General features: G+C 52.1%; 1 protein-coding gene across 1 annotated transcript in view; it reads left to right on the top strand.

Annotated features, from left to right (window-relative positions):
• Window positions 1-18,725, top strand: part of Igfn1 (immunoglobulin like and fibronectin type III domain containing 1) — a 31,350-nt gene extending 12,625 nt beyond the window's left edge. Inside the window, exons 12-24 of the mRNA XM_020188016.2 lie at window positions 558-5,366; window positions 5,827-5,951; window positions 6,802-6,943; window positions 7,300-7,599; window positions 8,174-8,473; window positions 9,002-9,175; window positions 10,236-10,364; window positions 12,330-12,632; window positions 13,471-13,559; window positions 14,750-14,945; window positions 15,839-16,138; window positions 16,790-17,116; window positions 18,010-18,725. Of these exons, the coding sequence (XP_020043605.2) occupies window positions 558-5,366; window positions 5,827-5,951; window positions 6,802-6,943; window positions 7,300-7,599; window positions 8,174-8,473; window positions 9,002-9,175; window positions 10,236-10,364; window positions 12,330-12,632; window positions 13,471-13,559; window positions 14,750-14,945; window positions 15,839-16,138; window positions 16,790-17,116; window positions 18,010-18,023 (7,208 nt within the window). The 3' untranslated portion in view covers window positions 18,024-18,725. The remainder of the gene's footprint in view (window positions 1-557; window positions 5,367-5,826; window positions 5,952-6,801; window positions 6,944-7,299; window positions 7,600-8,173; window positions 8,474-9,001; window positions 9,176-10,235; window positions 10,365-12,329; window positions 12,633-13,470; window positions 13,560-14,749; window positions 14,946-15,838; window positions 16,139-16,789; window positions 17,117-18,009) is intronic.
• The last annotated feature ends 320 nt before the right edge of the window (window positions 18,726-19,045 follow it).

Here is a 19,045-nt window from a genome sequence, read left to right as displayed (position 1 = left end):
AGCATGGTCAGCCCTCCTCAGCTGTGTCTGCTCCACTGGGCCTCTTGGAACCACTCTGGGGCCACAGATCCAAGATGGCCCTAGGATTCTAGAAAGGGTTTGAGGTAGTGTAGATGAGAAGTCCCTGGGCCAGAACAGAGAGCACTTAAACCTCTGTGAACTGAGTTCTGAGTTCAGGATGATCCCAGGAGACTGTAAATTGGACACATGGAAGGTAGGCAGTAAGAAAAGTAGATCTTTTTAAAATCATGCAACTGTTGATGGCCGTTTGACAAGCAAATGACTTTTAGCTTATGTATTTATATATCAAAATACATAAGGGTCAGGTGGCCTGTGGGGCATGGGACAGGGGGAAGTGGTGATAGAATTTCTCTCAATGTGCTGGAACATCCTGGTTTCCTTCCCAGATGCTTAGCTTGCTTCTCCACAGGGGAAACTGAGAGGCAGCCAAAGTAGATGGGTCAAGTAGGTTGGCCTGTTTTAACAGGGGTTTTGGTCTTTTCTCTTGTCTCTCTGTGGGGGCAATGACCTCCCAATTGGATAACACCTCACTGAAGCTGGAAAGGATAAAGGCCTGCAGACCACAGGTGACAACCAGCTGCAGACACAAGTTGCTCAGACTTCAGATGCCGAAGACTCCAGGGATATCAGTGGCAAGGGAGGGAAACTCAGAGAGCAGAGCCCCCTGGAGAGCTCCCTTCCAGGGACTGGGCTGGCTTCTGGGCTCCAGCTCACAATGGGCCCAGATGCAGGTGGCTTTGGCAATCATGGCTACTCCTTGATGGGGGATGAAATGACAGTTGACTCAGCCAGGGGCACTGGGCAAGAGAGAAAGGGCTTTCTAGAAGCAGAGGGAGGCAGAGCCACTCTTTCTGGAAACAATCAGTCCCACCAACAGGGAGACTGGAGTGGAAACCTTCCTGGGAGGCCCCACCTACAGGGAGAGGGCCCAGAATCAGGCAGAGGGTTGGCTCCTGTGGAAAGGCAACAGCAAGGTTATGGCAGAGACAGTGATGGTGATAGAAGCTGGGGGATAGTTGGAAATTGGGAGGTCAGGTCCAATCACCCTCAGGCTGGAGAAATGGGGAACAGAAGGGAAGGAAAGGAGCCCGGAGAGGACAATGGCAGCCAACTGGACAGACATGACCAGGGACAACTCTGTGATACTCACCTGGAACATGGGACAGGAAAGAGGACCATGTCAGGATCCCAATCTGATCCTGAGAAGTCTCAGCTCAAAGGGGAGTGGAAGGAGATATTCCAGGGCAACTATGTGGATGAGATGGAAGGAGAGGATGGCCTGAGTAGGGAAAGGGAGAGAGTAACAGCAAGGGCAGCATGGGCTACTGGAATCAGCTTGGGAGAAGCTGGAGACAGCCATGGGGCAGGCGACCCTCACACCTCAGAGCTCCCTGGAGGAAGACATTATAGCTCCCAAGCAGGCATGGGCCTTGAGTCCTGGCGCTCTCAGGGAGGTAGAGATACTGACCATGGGGAAGCCAGAGGCTACTGGGAGTCAGGGGAGTATCCAGGACAGACATCTGGAGGCAAGTACCTCCAGGACTCACTATCCACAGACAATAAACTTCTCCTAGGGGGCAAGGGTCCTGAGGCCAAAGCAGAGGGCTCCCTGCATGGAACAGATGGTCAGGGGCTGGGAACTATAGTTAGAGGAAGGGATTTCAAAACTGGCCCTGGAAGCCTAGGAGATTCCATGGACTGGGGAGGTGGTCTACAAGAGGTCCAGGGAAGAGATGACCAGGACACAGTTGAGGCCTTGAGAGGGATAGGGAATGGCTCCAAAAGCCTCCAGTCTCCCCAGAGCTGGACAGCAAGGCAGAGGAGAGCAGGGGAGCCCAGAATAGAGTCTGAGAGCACAGATTCTCAGGGTGACACATGGTCCAGTCTCAAAAAGACTGGGGCCCACTTAGGGAACCGAGTGCTGGGGTCCACTGGAGGGGAAGAGGATATGGATAGTGCCCAGGCAACTTGGCAGATGGAGTCTAGCCAAGGAGGAGATACCAGAAGCCACAGGCAAGTCAGGTCTTCGAGTCTGGGTGATCAGGGATCTGGGAGGATACTAAGTGACATGAAAGGAGATTCAGGGACTGTTGGATCTGAATCAGATTTCTGGAATAGGTCAGGGAGCTCCAGAGGAAAAGGATCCAAAAGTGAGATGGGCTATAAATATGGCTTAGGAGGGTCAGGAAGAGTGGAACCTAGGCATGGGAATGGCTCAGGGTATTCTAGAGGAATAGGTCCTGGAAATGGGGATGCTTATAGTGAAGGCTCAGGGGTGCCAGGAGAAACAGGTCATGGTGCTGGTCATAGAGTCATCTCTGGGGTATCTGTGGGAACAGAGCCTGAGGAAGGGGCTACTTACCTGCAGGGTTCAGGGGTTTCTGGGGGAATATGGTCCAGAAACAAAGATCATTGTGGTCCTGTAGGAAGGGGGTCTGGGAGAGATGCCAGTCTCAGGAATGACTCAGGTGGCCCAGATGGAATGCCCATGGATGAAGTCTGGAATTGGAATGCATCCAGAGGCCAGGGGCAAACAGGCCCTGGGCACCGTTCTGATGGTGACTTAGGGAGTTCTGGAGCAGTGGGGTCTATGGGTAGAGGTGGTCTCAAGGCCTTTGAAACAATGGAGACTGTTGGGGAAGGACATGTGGAAACAGAACCAGGGGCCTCTGGAAGAATAAGGTCTTGGAGTCAGACCGGAGATTATGGGGGCATCAGAGCCACAGGGGCCCTGGGGGCCTTAGGAGAAGAGGGCTATGAAGATAGTGCTGGTGGTTCAGAAGCCATGGATCCAGGGTCTCTGGAGGCAAAGGGCAAAGAAGGTGATGGAGATGGGACCAGGTTCCTTGGAGCTAGAACTGGGTATTGGGGAAATACTAGGTACCCTGAAGCTCTAGCTCCTCGTGCTGGGGCTGGTTCTGAGAGTCAGTGGGCTCACGGGTCTGGTAATGTAGTAGGTTATGGGGATGGACCTAAAATTCCAGCACCTCAGGGAACTGGGGATGGAACAGCTTATAGAGGAGAGTCAAGGGGTCCTGGACCTGGGAGAACAGGGCCAGGGCTTGAGGCAGGCTTTAGAGATGGCTCAGGAGGCTCCAAAGGAATGGGACTAGAAGATAAGGCAGGTTATAAGAATGGTATTGGGGGTTCTGGAGCCATGGGACCAGAGGGTGAGACGGGTTATAGGAATGGAATAGGAGATTCCGGGGTCATGGGGTCAAGGAGTGAGGCTGGAGATAGGAATGGTATTGGAGGTTCTAGTGACATGGGGTTAGGGGTTGAAGCAGGTAATAAGAATAATATTGGGGGTTCTGGAGCCATGGGGCCAGGGGGTAAGGAAGGTTATAGGAATGGTATTGGAGGTTCTGGGGCCATTGAGGCTGGTTACAAGAATGGTACTGGAGGTTTGAATAACATGGGGTTAAGAGGTGAAGCAGGTTATAGGAATGGTATTGGGGGTTCTGGTAGCATGGAGTCAAGGGGTGAGGTGGGTTATAGAAATGGTGCTGGGGTTTCTGAGACAGTTCTATTAGAGAGTGAAGCAGGTTATGGAGGTGCTTTGGTGCATTCTGGGGACATTTTGTCATGGAGTGAAGCAGGTTTTAGGAACAGCCTGGGGGGAGCTGGGGAAATGGGGTCAGGGAGCGAGGCTGGTCATAGCGGAGGCTCAGGAGGATCTAAGGAAACAGGGGCAGAAGGTGAGCTGCGCGATGGAGATGGTTCAAGGAGGGTTGGAGGACCGGGCTCACTGGCTAGAATGAAGCATGAGGCTGGACCCAGAGACCACAAAGCCATGGGGCCTGAGTCAGGACATGGGACAGCCTCAGCAGGTGCCACAAGCTCTAAGGATGGTTCAGAGAGGAGTAGAGGAATGGGGCTTGCAGATGGAGCAGGGCCTGAGGTAGGCTCTGGGCTGGCTAGAACACTGGGCACTGCAGATAGGGCAGCACACAGGGACAGGCTCATTGGCCCAGGGACAATGGGGATGCAGGGAGAGACACAGACCTTTTCAGATGGGTGGGGCTCCAAGAATAGTTTGGGGGACTATGGAAACTCAGGGATGCTTGAAGCCTTGGAGGCTGTTAGTTCCATGGGAAAACCAGGTGTCAGAGAGTGGCAAGATGGTTCAGGGATACCAGAATCTCCTAGGGACAGAGGAGCTGTCAGTGGGGAGCGTGGATCTACAGGCCAAGCAGGGGCTAACAGGGCTTCTAGCCTTCTTGATTGTAGGGGAACAATAGCAGATGAAACCTGGACAAGGATAGCTGCTCAGGAGTCTGGATGTGAATGGGACAAGAAAGCAGCCTCAGAACCAGCAGACAGGGATAGAGTTGCTGGCCAGCGGGCAGCGGCACCTCAGGGAGCTGGGGACTCATTGATGGGAGGCAGAAATATGGGTGCAGATTCTGGGAGTTCCTTCAGGGCAGGCCAGATTGTAGACATCAGCTCTACACGTGAGGGAAGGAGTAAGTCAACATCAGGGCCTGACAATGGACAAGGGTTGAGCCATGCCTGGGCCCCAGGCTGGGAAGAACAGAGGTTTGGCCAAGGCAGCATCAGTGATGGGAAGCAGCTCTCAGGCTCCAGGGCTTCTAGTTCTCTACAGGTAAATGATGACACTTTTGGGGGAACTCAGAAGGGGCCAGGGAGCCCTAGAGGTGGGATAAATGCACAAGGCCAGGGGGCCGCTGGTGAAGGCACACGGTCCCTGGAGAGACAAGTTTCAGGTCCTAGAAGGGGCACATATGGTGGTGCAGAGGACTCAGGTATCCTAAGGAAAGGGAATTTCACTGAGTGGGGGACTGGCCTCACCCTAGAACCTGGGACATCAGGACATCAGGGAACCTGGAATAACTTAGGTTGTCCACTTAGCAGAAAAGGCTCTGGAGGCAGATCAGAAGGGATCCAGGACTCAGGCTCTCAACTGGGCAAAGGACAGGGAGGAGATAAGGGGTCCCTCGGGGATCAAGGGCCCCTGGAGGCTGAGAATGGCAAGGCCCAATGTCCTAGGACCCTAAAGGAGTATGAGAAGCTGGGAGCAGAAGAATTTGGTGGGTCAGGCAAGAGGCCTGGTCCTCATAGGAGCAGGTTTCAGGCGCAGACCGGGGCTGAGGTTGGAACAGCAAAGAGAGTGGGCACAGAGGAGTCCCCTGGCAGTGAGGACAGAAGGCATCTGAGGGAAACTCAGAGTGAAGATGGGATCTGGAGGTCCCATAGGCATCTTGACAGCAGGAGAGATGTCAAAGAAGGCAGGTCTGACATCTGTGATGAGGGACAGAATGCCGCCCAGAGTCACAGATCCAGAAACAAGCCCAGCACTGGCAGTCCCTCTTTGGAGGCCCAAGGTAAGTGTTCCCAGCAGGGGGTTGAGCCGGGAAGGGGAACCTGGACATTAGGGTGCCTGGTCAGTCCCGATTCTACTCCCAGCCCAGGAATCCATCCCTGCCAGTGCCCCCATTTCTGGAACCTCTTACAAATTCAAGAAGCAACCTCTTCCTCCCTTTGCAGATAGGATCCAGGCTGAGTGAGGTCTCCTAGGTACCTGGTCTTAAAACTCTATGTCAGAAAGTACCAGAGTGTACCAGAGCTCTCTGTGGGTGCCAGACATCCCATCTGTGTGACTCAGGTGGCCTCTTTGTCTACCTTACACCTCAGATCTTTGTACCAGCTGAGCTTCTGTTGAGAAAAGTGGGAGGCTTGGTTTTGTCACTGGTTGAGCCCAAGTAGAAGGATGATGGGCCTCCTAGGGTACAATGCAGTCAGAGCTTGGGAAGCTGGGCCCTGGGGACTTCTGTGTCTCTCTAGGCCCTATGGGCCACTTCTCTCAGGGCCTGGCTGACACAGAGGTGCAACAAGGGGAAGATGTCACTCTCTCCTGTACCCTCACCAGTGACCTGGGACCTGGCACCTGGTTTAAGGATGGAGTCAAGGTACTCTCACACCTCTTTACCAATCAATGTGGGTTGTGGGTGGGGGGCAGTGGCAAAGCAGAAAAGTAGAGGGTAGAGGCTTTGTAAGAAGGATTGTTTTTACTCTTCATTTTACTAACGTACCCACCCTTGAAGAGGTTTAAATAGCCAACAAGTTGGTGTGTTTAAAACAAAAAGATTTAGCCAGGCACCAGTGGCTCATGCCTGTAATCATAGCTATTCAGAAGGTAGAGACCAGGAGGATCGTGGTTCCAAGCCAGCCGAGGCAAATAGTTCACAAGACCCTATCTCGAGAAATACCCATCTCAAAAAAAGGGCTTAAGGTATAGGCCCTGAGTTCAAATCCCAGTACCACAAATCAATCAATCAATCTGTATCATTGGCATGCTCCTCGTTTTCCTCCCACCATCCAAAATGCCTCTACTATACCCACACCTGCTGAATGACGCCCATCCTTTAACGCCTTGTACAAAGGCATCTTCCCACCCCAACCCGATGGGCTCACTCATCAGTCTGAACAGCCCCACTCTGTGCCATCATAGATTTGAGGAGGAAATACGCCACCATGGCGCCAATCAGATATAGATGCATATCCACACTCTGCCACTACTAGTTAGGTGGCCTTGGGCGCATTCCTCATCTACAAAATGTGACGACTAATAGGACCAAGTTCATGAAGTTGTTGTGACAGTTAAACGAGGCACTAAGGATGAAGAGGATCAGCACATGATGACACCGATAAGCATTCAGTTGGTGCAGCTGTCATACTAGCAGAGGGCCTGAGTTAGTTGGCCATAAGGAGTGGGGTAGGGGTAGAGGTAACCATTTTCTCTGTGGCCCTTGTCTCCAGCTCACTGCCCAGGATGGGGTCATCTTTGAGCAAGATGAGCTCGTGCACAGACTCCTCCTTGCCCATGTGATCGTTACCCAGGCTGGGACGTACACCTTTATGGCCGGCAACCAGCAGAGCAAGGCCACTCTAACAGTCCAGGGTGAGGCCCAGCCCTGCCCTGCCCTGTCCAGCAGTCTCTGTACCAAGGGATTGGCCTTATTTCTAAACCCCCGAATTTATGGCCAATCTGTGCCCTTCTCAGTCTGAAAAGATGATATAAGAAGGCAACCCATGCCCTCCCCCAGCCTTTCATTTCCCCCTTTGCCAGGAAGTCCTCAGTGAGTCTAACTCTAGTTCCTGCTGCTGCAGACAAGTCAATTCCTCTTGTTAGTCCTCATGAGGTGGGGAGGGGGCTCCTGACCCTTCACCCAACCTTCCTTCCCTGGCTTCTTTCTGCATTCTCCAAGAACCCTGTGCCTGGTCTGCTCTGACAGTCTTGTCCTGTTTTGTCTCTAGATCCCCCTACCATTGCTCCAGATGTGACAAAGAAACTGAGAGAGCCACTGGTGATCAAGGCCGGGAAGCCAGTGACAATAAAGATCCCCTTTCAGAGCCGCCTCCCTGTTCAGGCTGCCTGGAGGAAAGACGGGACCGAGGTGGTGGGCAGCAGCCACAGGGGGGCCCAGGTGGCCCTGGGGGATGGCTACACATGGCTGTGCCTCCCCAGTGCAGGCAGAAAGGACAGTGGCCAGTACAGCGTGACACTGCAGAGCGAGGGAGGCTCTGTGCAGGCTGAGCTCACCCTGCAAGTCATAGGTGCCAGCCCTAACCTTCTCCCCAACCAAGGCCTGAGGGTCTTGGGGTTTCAGGCCCTCCCTGCCAACAAGGGCAGGTCCTGCCATTGTTTCTGCTGGCTCTGGTCCTCATTTGCATGCTGTTGAAGCTCCAAAGCCACCCCTACCATACTCTGTCCCCTCCCCACACTGAGTAGGAAGAAGCAGTTTGGATAAACTGCAGTGGGGGAGAGGGTCTTGTTGGGGGAGGGCCTGGTTCTGCCTCCGTGACCCTTAGTGTGCTGGGCTCTAAGGAGGTTACTGTGGTGGAATGGTTTGAGGGTGGCAGCAAAGTAGGACTGCCTGCATCTAGAGGACTGAGCAGGCATCTGCACCAGCCACTGATGGGGGCCATTGCTTGGCACAATGTGGGAGAGGGTTGGTGGAGACCAGAGACACCTGGCTGTCTCAGGAACTGTGTGCAGCCCTGGTATGCCCAGTGTTTTCTGGCAGTCCCCCCATTGCAAGCTTATGCACTGATAAGGGGGCAGATCAACACTGCTCTTCTTCAACTTTTCTGACTCCTTCTCCTCCTTCTCCTCTTGGTGGGTCTTCAGACAAGCCTCAACCCCCTCAGGGCCCCCTGGAGGTGCAGCATTGCCGCAGGGCTGGTGTCTACCTCCATTGGCGGCACCCAAGGGACGATGGGGGCCGGGCAGTGGAGCACTACATGGTGGAGAGGCGACAGGCTGGCAGGAGCACTTGGCTAAAGGTGGGCGAGCCACGTGCAGGCAGCACCACCTTCACCGATGCAGGCGTGGAGCAGGGGAGGAAGTGCGCCTTCCGCGTGCGGGCCGTGACCTCAGAAGGGGCTGGGGATGCCCTGGAGTCCGAGGAGGTGCTGGTGGCTCCTGAAGGTGAGAAAAACAGCTGTAGCTGAGACTATGGGACACTCCTGGGTCCTCCACTGTGCCCATGGATAGGCAGGTCTGCCCCCAAGGCTGAGGGACACCAGCTTGTGCCTGGGGGGGTTGCAGCCCCTCTAGAATACAGCAGAGACTCTTTACCTCAGCTACATTTGGTATCTGGGCAGCCAGGTCAGGAAATGAGGTTTCTGGGGTCACAGGAAGAAAAGGGACAGACAGATACACAGGGCCTTGGTATAGATCACCATCTTCCTCCATCAGAAGTTATTGGGGATTGAAGATAAGAGCCACCAGGACTGACTCTAGACTCCAAGGCCAGAGCACTTCTCTGTCCCATCATTTCTGCCCTGCAACAGCCCGAATGATGCCCCAGAACAGGCCTGCTTAGCCCTAACACTCCCCAGGAAAGGACAAGTTGTGGCCTTGCACCCAGATGCCCCATGCATCTACCCCAGAACCTCCCCATGAGCTGGCACCATGACTCAACTTCCAGTTGACGGGCACCTTCTCTGCCCTCAGCTCTCCCAGGGCCCCCTTCTGCCCCAGCCATCCTGACAGCCTCCAGCCAGTGCATTACTCTAACATGGACAGCACCTCGAGGCTCTGGCAGTGCCCACATCCTGGGCTACCTGATCGAGAAGCGCAAGAAGGGGAGCAACACCTGGACAGCAGTGAACGAGCAGCCAGTGCCTGGTGAGCAGGCGTGAGTGGGTGCTTCTCCTTGTCCTGGCTCCAGGTTGCCTTAGACCCAACCTTGGTTCCAAATTCCCATGGCATTGTCAGTACCAATTGCTTTAATCCAGTGGGTCTCATCTGGGGTGGGTTTTGGATGCCCAGGTGCTCCTCGTAGGGAGCATTTGCAATGTCTGGAGCCATTTTTAATTGTCATAATGGGGTGGGAGTAGTTCCTAGCATCTACTGTGAGAAGACCAGAGATGCCCCCAAACACCCTAAATGCACAAGACACTTCCTCCTACACAAAAGTCAAATAATTATCTGATAAAAAATGTCAGTAGTGCTAGGTTGAGGAACCCTGGTTTAGTAGAAGTCTCAGGACGGAAACCAGAGATAAAGCTATTAGCCTTGATCTCTCTACTTCGGGCCTTGGCCTTGGGCAGCACGCCTCCTCTCTAGATCTCAGTTTTCTCATCCATAAAGAGGAGAGAAGTGTTCCCTGCCTCCCTAAGTAGCTTCCTAAGAACTAACTGCTTTCTGAGATCAGAAAGAATTTGGAAAAGCCAAAGAGTTGGGCAGATGCCAGGAAGGTCCCCAGCAACCTTTGCACCTGTGCTCTGTGTGCCATGAAAAACAGAGAATGGATTCCAGATAGGTTGTCAGGAGACCTGATTTCTGGTCATGGCTGTCCTGCCTAGGAACTGAGGCCTCTCAGGGCCTTATATCCTCACGTCTGGAAAGAGAAAGATGAACTAAGGACATCTTTCTAGCTTTACCATTTAGTAACTCTGCTTCATTTAAATATTACAACTCTGTAAGGCAAAGTGAACCAAAGAGATTAAACTTGCTTGAGACCACTCAGTGAGTTAGTGGCAGAACCGAACAGGGATGGGGGACCCCAAGGCCTCAAATAGTAGTCTTCTCGTCTTGGAGAGAACTGAGTCATCTGTCTGGCTAGATGCAGGAGGGATGTGTTAATACTCCAGGTTTGGTCTTCTCCTGAACTCAGAAGCACAGAGCTATCTCCCCATCACCTGGTTCTACCAAGGTGGGAATAATGTGGGGTATCCCTTCCCAGAAAGGAGGTTCACTGTCGTGGACATGCGGCAGGGCTGTCAGTATGAGTTCCGAGTCACAGCCGTGGCTCCCTCGGGTGCTGGAGAGCCAGGACCCCCATCGGATGCTGTCTTTGCCCGGGACCCAATGAGTAAGTGCGGCACCAACCCAGGAGGGTGTGGGATGGGTGGTGAGCATAGGAAATCTCTGAGGCTGGGTGGGACAGGAAAGGAGGTAGCAGATCAGGAACAGTCCTGAAGGAAATGGTCAGGAAGGCTGGAAGATACCGATTGAAAGGTCACTGGATGAGATTTATCTTAAAGACACTAAATCAAGATCAAGCAGGTCCAGAGGCCAGGCAGTGGGGATTAGAAGACTCCTTCCCAAGATCAAATCACTCATTCTTTGGTCTCTAGGCACATCAGTCCCCTACCTGTCCTACTGACCCAGTCTTACAACCATCCAGGGACTATCAACTCTTAGGGAACTGGTGATAGGGGAAGCTCAGCCTCAACTGTCTATCCAACGGATGCTGATCATCACCCAGTAGCTGGCCAGTATTGTGCCAGGAACTAGGTGCACCAATCGTGCTCTCTGCCCTTGGGAAACTGATAGTCTAGAACAACATGCCTTACCTGTGGTCTCAGGAGCATCAGAGAGGTGCCAATAGACATTCTCAACACAACAGAAACACAGAAAAGGTCTGTGATCAAAGATAGGTATGACATGAGCTATGATATTTACATGTCCCACAGGAAAGAAACCTGTCTAACTTTCATCTAAATCTGTCAGTTTTGAGTAGAAATACCTTTTTTCATAAAATGCCTATTAAAAATTTCATCCAAGGCGTAGAGCTTGGAAAATGCTACTCTAAATGCATCATCCCCTTAAAATCCTGCCGATTACTAGCCACCAAGGAATCAGCACTCTTCTGGCACTTGTTGGACCAGCCATGTGGCAGGCTGTTTGAAGGAATCTGGCAAGAGTAGAACATTCAGAACTAGAGGTGTGGCTCAAGGGGTAGAGTACCAGCTTCACAAGCATGAAGCCCTGAGTTTAAACCCCCGTCCACCAAAAAAAAAAAAAAAAGAATGGAACATTCTACAAGTTCAATTGTTCAAGCAGAATCTAAGTTTTAGTCCTAGGAAGCACAGAGTGTAGAATGGCAGGATTAGGGAGGAGAGCTGGCATGTGCAAGTGGTCCTTACAAGTGGACCAAATCTATCCTATTTACTATGAATCTCTCTCTTATCAGTGGTGGGAATGGAGACAACAGCTAGGATAGGCCGTGTCCCACAGCAGCCACGGCACTGACTATGTTTCCTGGATTCTCACTACTGGGCAAAGTCCGTGGGCTAACAGTAATCACCTGGCAACTTTTCTCAGGCCTCAAAAGACCCCCTGAATCAGGATCTGTGTTTTCCACAAAGCTCCCTGGTGATGTGTACGCAAACACTCCCATAGACCAGTGGTTTTTTAACTCCACTACATATTTAATAAAACCTGAGGTGCTCCACTTACAAATCCCGATGCCTTGGCTGTACCCCAGATTAATTAACTCAGACTCTCTGGGGGTAGCATCTCAGTGACAGTATTTTTAATATGCAGCTAGCCATGAGAGCGCTAGCCTGCAGGGCAATTTCCAGAGCCCCTTCACATACATGGGTTGTTCCAGAGCCCGCTCTCCCCCACACCCAGGGTAGGTAAAGATGTTACTATTCCCACTTAATAGATGCAGAATAAGAAGTCACACTGAGTGTCCCAAAGGTCGTCCCGCTTAAGAGCATACAATTCAGAATACAGTCATAGATTCCTAGTCTTCAGGGACAGTGGAGCCTAAAGCATTAACTGTTCTTAAGAATCACAGGATAGTCAGGGAAGGGGGCTGGCGAGTGGGTGAGTGAACGGATGAAGTGGGGGAGGTGGTCTGGCATCTGTGTGCATAGCTGAGTCAAAGTGCTAGAGAGAGGAAGGGTTCTTTCCAGGTAGGAACCTCAGAAACTGCAAAGCAAAAGGAATTCCCAATCCTCCATGGGAAGGCTAATGAATGTCACCCTGAGTGGCTCCCACAGGAGAGGCTGATGCCATTCCTGACATTTCAATTGTCCTTGGCCAGGATGCCCAGGGCCGGTGCGGGATCTCCAGGTCACAGACACATCGAACACCAGCATCACCCTGAGCTGGGTGGGACCGGACACCCAAGATGGAGACAAAGCCCAGGGATATGTGGTAGAGCTGTGTGTCTCAGACAGTCTCCAGTGGAGCCCGTGCCACGTAGGCACTGTGCCAGGCACCACCTTCACAGCCAAGGGGCTTCGGCCTGGAGAGGGCTACTTTGTGCGCGTGATTGCAGTTAATGACGGGGGCCACAGCCAGCCCACTGCCCTGGACAAGTTAGTGTACGCCATGCCTGCTACTGGTGAGTGCCACCTGTTTCCCCATCCCGCGCCTGCCAGCCCTTCCTGAGAGGAGCCCCTGAACAGCCACCACGCACTTATGAAGCCACGGTCTCCTTCCCCAGCTTAGCTTACCACGTGCGAAGCACTTTCCGTGTGCTAGGCAGACCCTCTTTTAGAAATTCTTTCTCATTACAACCCATAACTATCCTTCAAGGTTAATAACTTTTTACCCTTGATTTACAGAGAGGGGAACTGAAGCCCAAGGTACTTTCCCCAGGGTCTCACCATTGGTATGAGGCAGAGCCAGGATTTAGAACAGGTGACTCCAAGGCATAAGTGTTACTCCACTCAGTGGTTCTTGTTAGGGTGGTGTTATCAAAAACTCCCTGTTTTTGACCTAAGCTGATTATGCCATCCAACTGATCCTAGTTGTCACTGTGACAATACCAAGACGAGTACAGTGAAAAGCACAAAGCACCTGGAGTTCAGAATCTCTGAATCTTGTCCTGGTTCTGTATGTAATCTGGTGGGACCCCCCAGGCAATTCAGGCAAGTCATTTCCTGTCTCAGATTGGTGGTCATTTCATCTGCAGAACAAAAGAACTCTATTGTCACCTTCTTCCTTATTCTCGTCTAACCTTCCCCTGTGGTGTTCCTGTCTCCACTTCTGTCCCTCTCCCACCAGCCTGTCCCCTCCAGCATCCCCCAGCATTTCCTTCCCAGCTTCCTTTCATTATAGCCCCAGTCCTTGGCATCTCAGTGGCAATTCCACTGGCCCAGCCTTCACCTGCCTCTGGGTGACCTGGGACTGGGGCCTAATTATTCCAGGGAGGTGACAAGCCATGTTGTGTGTTCCAGTCTGTCCCAAGTTTCTCATGGACTCCAGCATAAAGGACTCACTGATGGTCAGAGCTGGGGACACCATTCGAGTGCCTGTCTCCTTTGAAGTGAGTATACTTTTAAGGGTGTGGGGAGGGGAACCTAGAGTTGTCAAGTTAGCCAGACAGTCCTGGGGTTCTCTTTTCTTCCTTGTTCTTTTTTGGTCCCAAGTCAATGACCTGGGCTTGTGCTGGAAACCAGGCTTAATGTGAGAAGGAAGGAGGATTCCTTATTGAAGGCACAGGTGGCACCTAGCCACTGGATGGCCAGTCATTGTGCTCCCTGTACAGTGTACAAATCCCTCTAGTGGTAGCTTCTGGTACTACAACTCCAAACTAGGGCTCCCCTCCCCCACCCCCCCCACCCACCCCCCTCACTTAGTCTGAGAATTCAGGGGACCTGCAGTGCGGATAATCCTCTTTGACTTCAGAATGCACTTTTTGCAAGTGCACAACCTGAATTTGACTCAGGATGATCTTCAACTACCATCAACACCACCTGACTCTACAGTGTAGCAGTATTGTGGAAGTTAGAAGCACAAACTGCCTGAGTTCAAATTCCGATATCACTCACTAGCGGGTTGACTTGGACAAATATCTTAACCTCTCTGTGTTTCAACTTCCTCATGCCTCAGATGGGGAGAATAGTCATACCTTTCTCAAAAGGTGGTTCTGAGGAGCCAAGAGATTAACACATTTGAAAGCCTATATGTAAGTGGAGCTTGGCATATGGCAAGCACCCAATTGTGTTACTTTTATTAAGATTATGATGATGGTAATCATTATCTGTGTGGAAGCTCATAGTGCAGGGATTCCCAAGTCTCCCCCTAACTGCTCTGGAGTACCAGGGTAGGGAATACTCCCCTCCCCCCCACCCCAGAACTCCCCATGTGAATCCAGAACCAATTATGCCGTCCTGCTCAGCACCTTCCAGCAGCAGCTCATTGCTCACAGAATAAGATCCAGATGTTTGCATGGATGTGATATTGAGGGAACGTCACAGTTTTCTCTAGGGTCCCTCTCCAGCTTTCTTTCCTACTTCCCTGCACCGCCCCCCACAACATACCCACCTGCCAACGCCATTTGTCACCAGCACCTCCCACCAGCCCATTTCTGAACAGGCTCTTCCTCACTTCTGTGGGGTTTTTTTGCTCAGAGAGCTCCCCTCCCAGAATGCTCTTCTCCGCACTTCTACCTCAGCCTAAATCCCATCACTGCTACAAAACTTCCTCTCAGCTTGTCCTCCTCTCATTCTCCAGGCTGCCCCCCTGCCTGAGGTGACCTGGCTGAAAGATGGTTTGCCCTTACCCAAAAGAAGTGTGACCACTACCAAGGATGGGCTCACCCAGCTTCTGATTCCTGTGACTAGCCCCTCGGACAGTGGCCGTTACACAGTGGTGCTGCAGAACCTCCAGGGGCAGGAAGCTGCTCACAGCTTCTTCATCAGGGTGGCAGGTGAGGCAGCATGTCTCTGGGCCCTCCCCAAAGCATGGAGGTTTATCTGACCTGGACACAGGTCATTCTACCAGGCCTGAGTGTGCAAGGTGACCACACTGTCCTCCCTTCCTATGCCTTGGAGATAGAAAGGAGGTGGGGGGGCAGAGAATCCTTGAGGGGCTTTAATTGTTCTAACTCAGGAAGTTGGGGAAGTTGGCCACACGTCACCTCATTTGCAGTCAATGATCAAAGGCAGCTCTCACCATTATAACACCAGAAAGTTCCCAAAGGAAGAAGTGTAGGTGGCCCTCCCCTGAAATGACTCACACTTGGTCCCCATCCAGAATGAGTCCTTGCATGTTTAGAAATGATGAAATAAACCAACAGTTGGGGGGTCTGTAACCTGATTTTGTAAAAGCCCAGTCCATGTTCTGTGTCATTTTACTTAAAAACTAAAGTGAATTTAGAAGTATTCTTTTGGGCTGGAGGAGTGGCTCAAGTGGTAGAGTACCTGCCTAGCAGCATGAGGCCCTGAGTTCAAACCCCAGTACTGCAAAAAATTAATTAATTAAAAATAAGTAAATAAATAAAATTATTCTTTTGGAGTTGGGCATGGCGGTACCCACATTTAATCTCAGCACTCAGGAGGCTGAAGCAGGAGGATCTCAAACTTGAGGCCAGTCTAGGCTACACTGTGAGACCCTGTCTCAAAAAAAAACTTTTTTGAGTGAGGTTTTTCACCCTCCAGAGATAACTGCACAACTCCAACTGACTACCCTCTGGCTCTGGTTAACCTGCCTGGCAAGACCGCATTCCCCAGGATGTTCAGAAGACTTGGGGGGCTGGGGGAGGACCGCAGCAGGCCCCTGGGTCCCCTGCAGTGCAGGCTCCATCTGCTCTCTCTCCTGCAGCATACCCGCAGGCCCCAGGGCCCATCCACCTGCAGGAGAATGTGCCAGGGACAGTGACAGTCCAATGGGAGCCCTCCCCGGATGAGGCCCAGGGCATCCCCCTGCACTATTCAGTATTGACACGCTCCTTGTCACATGGCACCTGGCGTGAGGTGGCTGACCGCATCCACACCAACCACTTTACTCTCCTGGGTGTCCTTCCCGGCCACGAGTACTATTTCCGGGTGCTGGCCAAGAATGAGCTGGGGGCTAGCAAACCATCAGACACCAGCCAGCCTTGGTACATCCCACGGCAGCGAGGTAAGGGTCCCCAAGGAGGGAGAGGCTTTGCTGGTAAAGGTGATAAGCTCCAGGATGGCTGATGAGCAGCTATGGAAAGGGGGCTGGGAACACTCCAGGTCCAGCCAAAGCCAAAGCTATTCTCTACCTCCTTCCTGATGTCCACCTGTACTGATGTTCTCTGCATCCTGACTCAGGGTGGGTCCCACCTCCAGGAGGAGAACAAGTAGAGCTGTGGGTGTTGGGGTGACTTTGGTTGCATTCTCAAAGACAGTGGTGTGCATTAAGATGAAATAGAAGTTAACATTTCTCCGAACACGAAGTACATTTTACAGTCAAATAGATGTGGGCCTTAAAAGAGGTCACAAGAAAAAGCAGATTGTAATGCCACAGTATCTAGAAGGTTCTATAACAAAAAGCCAGTTGCAGTCGTTTATAGGTAGTGACATTGTGGTTGGTTTTTATTCTTGCTCCTTTTGATTCTCTGTGTGTTCTAATTGGTCCACACAAAATACATATTAGCTAATGGTAAAAAAAAAAAAGAATTTTAAGAACAGGATAAAAACAATGAGATGTGGGGGAAAGCCTGGGTAACGCCTCAGCAGCACTGAACGTTCTAGACCTTTCCTGACTTTCTGACCCTCCTCTCTCTTGCCCTGATTTTCATCACAGACAGGTTCACGGTGAAGGCCCCAAGCTACCGTGAACTGGATCTGAGCCAGAAGCCCAGGTTCCTGGTGGGCCTACGGGCCCACCTGCTGCCTCCGGGCTCTGAGTGCCGGATGACCTGTGCTGTGCAGGGCTCGCCCCGGCCACGTGTCACCTGGTTCAAGAATGGCCAGAGCCTGGAAGGAAACCCTGCACTCTACAGCACTGATGTGCTGGGCATGTGCTCCCTCATCATCCCCAGCGTCTCCCCTAAGGACAGTGGCAAGTACAAGGCTGTGGCCGAGAACCCGCTGGGCCAGGCTGTCAGCACTGCCACCCTCATTGTCACAGGTAACCTGGCTGCCCTAGCAGTGGACACGCTGGCAGGGGAACAGGAAAGACAGTCAGAGGGGCAGCCATATTTCTCCCTTCAGGGAGTCCACATGGGCTCTCCCCTCTAGAGTGGCTCAGTTAGGGGGCAGGAGACGGAGATTCTTTGCCTGACAGTATGTGAGCCCTGTTATTTGGCCATCATGGGCCCTCCTGGGGCCTTGATTTGCTAGTTTGGAAAATGAGGCGTTTGGTGTAGAAGAGCAGCTGTTGACTTACAGGGTTACATACTGCCCATCTAAGCATCCAGTGTGGCCTTGAGCTTGCTTCAGACTGCTTCCTCTGTGTGCACCTCTAGAACTGTGCCCAGATGTGGACACCGAGTGCCCGAGAGGCCATGCCAGCTCTCACTGGTGACCTCCTTTCAGTAGGGCAAATAATTTATAACTTTCTTTTCTTTTTTGGTGCTGGGAATCGAACCCAGGGCATCATGCATGCTAGGCAAGTGCTCTACCACTGAGTTACATCCCAGTCTGGAAATGACATATGTTACTAGGAAAACACTTTTCCCTAATAGTATTTAAAACACATTATATTTTGAATAGCAAAACATAAAGTAACTCCTAAACATTTTTAGTTATTCAGATTTGATCTTTATACAAAAATGGCCCTTTGGCAGTGGACCAAAACATCTCCCTAAGGCATCTGTGCTGAGCCTCTTAGGAGGCCACTCTCAAAGTCCCCAGTGGGTGTTTGAGGGTGGTTATGGTTGCCCAATGGGCCAGGGAAGGGTTTTGCCCAGGCTCAGAGAGCATGTGTAGGCTCTGGGTTTGAGCCTGTGCCCACTACTGCAGAACCTTCAGGGGAAGGGAAGCTGCCTTTTCCAAACCAACTGGAATATCTTGTTTTTGCAGAATCCAGCTCCTAGCCCCACCTTCCCTGAGATGGCCCTGCTGCCCAGACAGCCCATAGCCAAGGATTGGATGGTGGATCTCTGAAGCTTCATTCCTGACACCCACCCCGGCCCAGGGAGCCAGTCCTGAAGGATGGAGGCCATGCCCAGAGCCTCAGGAAGACAGGAGCAAGGGGGCTTTTGGGGAGGCATGGACAGGAGGGCATGGAGGATGGAAGAAGTAGTCTCAAGCTGAGTCCTCAAACAGAATGTCCTGGACATGTGGGGTCATTGTTCTCAACCTCCAGAGATCCACAAAGAATAGTCTGCAAGATGGAAGCCAGCTGTTTTCCTGGGCTGGGCTGTTAGGGGAAGAGTGGGACTAGTCAAGCCTCCTGTGACCACAGAGAAGAGAGTAAGGAGGTCAGAGGACCTGGGTGAGGACAAGGGCATCCAGGGCATGAGTGGGAGTTGCTCTCTGTACTTCCTTAATTAAAGAACCAGACTAAGGCAAATCCTTTGCAGATTACTTGAGGTGTGTTGATGGAAAGATCTCAAAGCCACCGCTGTCTACGAGGCTCATGGTGGGAGGATGGGTGGACTTTGACTCAGGGGAAGACTGGAGTCAGAATTGGATTCTCCTGCAGCCTGATTGCAAGTTCAGAAAAACCAAGAAACATTAGAGGGTCTGTGTGGCCTCCTAGCCCTGTCTCCTACACATGCCTCTGTCCTGCAAAAACCCTGGGAGCAGTGGGCTAGAGGCCTCTCTGGGCATTAGATGTGTGGGAACACAGGGCCAGTTGCCTAAGACTGCCATATGCTTGTCTTTCCCCAGGGCCAGGAACAGTCTGGAATGGGGAGAACCCCACTCCAGGATCTGCTCTGGGTGCCCCTGTCAGAGTGGATGAGAAGGACCACCAAGTGCATGACTCACCATCTCCATTGCCCCATTGCTGGTGTCACCAATGGGATGTGGGCCTCCCTTTCCTGGGAGCACCTCTGTGTGACCCACCACCACCTCCAGAACCTTCATCCTCAAGGCCTGGCCCCTGCACCTT

The sequence above is a fragment of the Castor canadensis genome, chromosome 11 (assembly GCF_047511655.1).
Source record: "Castor canadensis chromosome 11, mCasCan1.hap1v2, whole genome shotgun sequence".
NCBI lineage: Eukaryota > Metazoa > Chordata > Mammalia > Rodentia > Castoridae > Castor > Castor canadensis.
The sequence above is the reverse complement of the archived record's forward strand: the minus strand, read 5'-3'. Positions and strand labels throughout refer to the sequence as shown.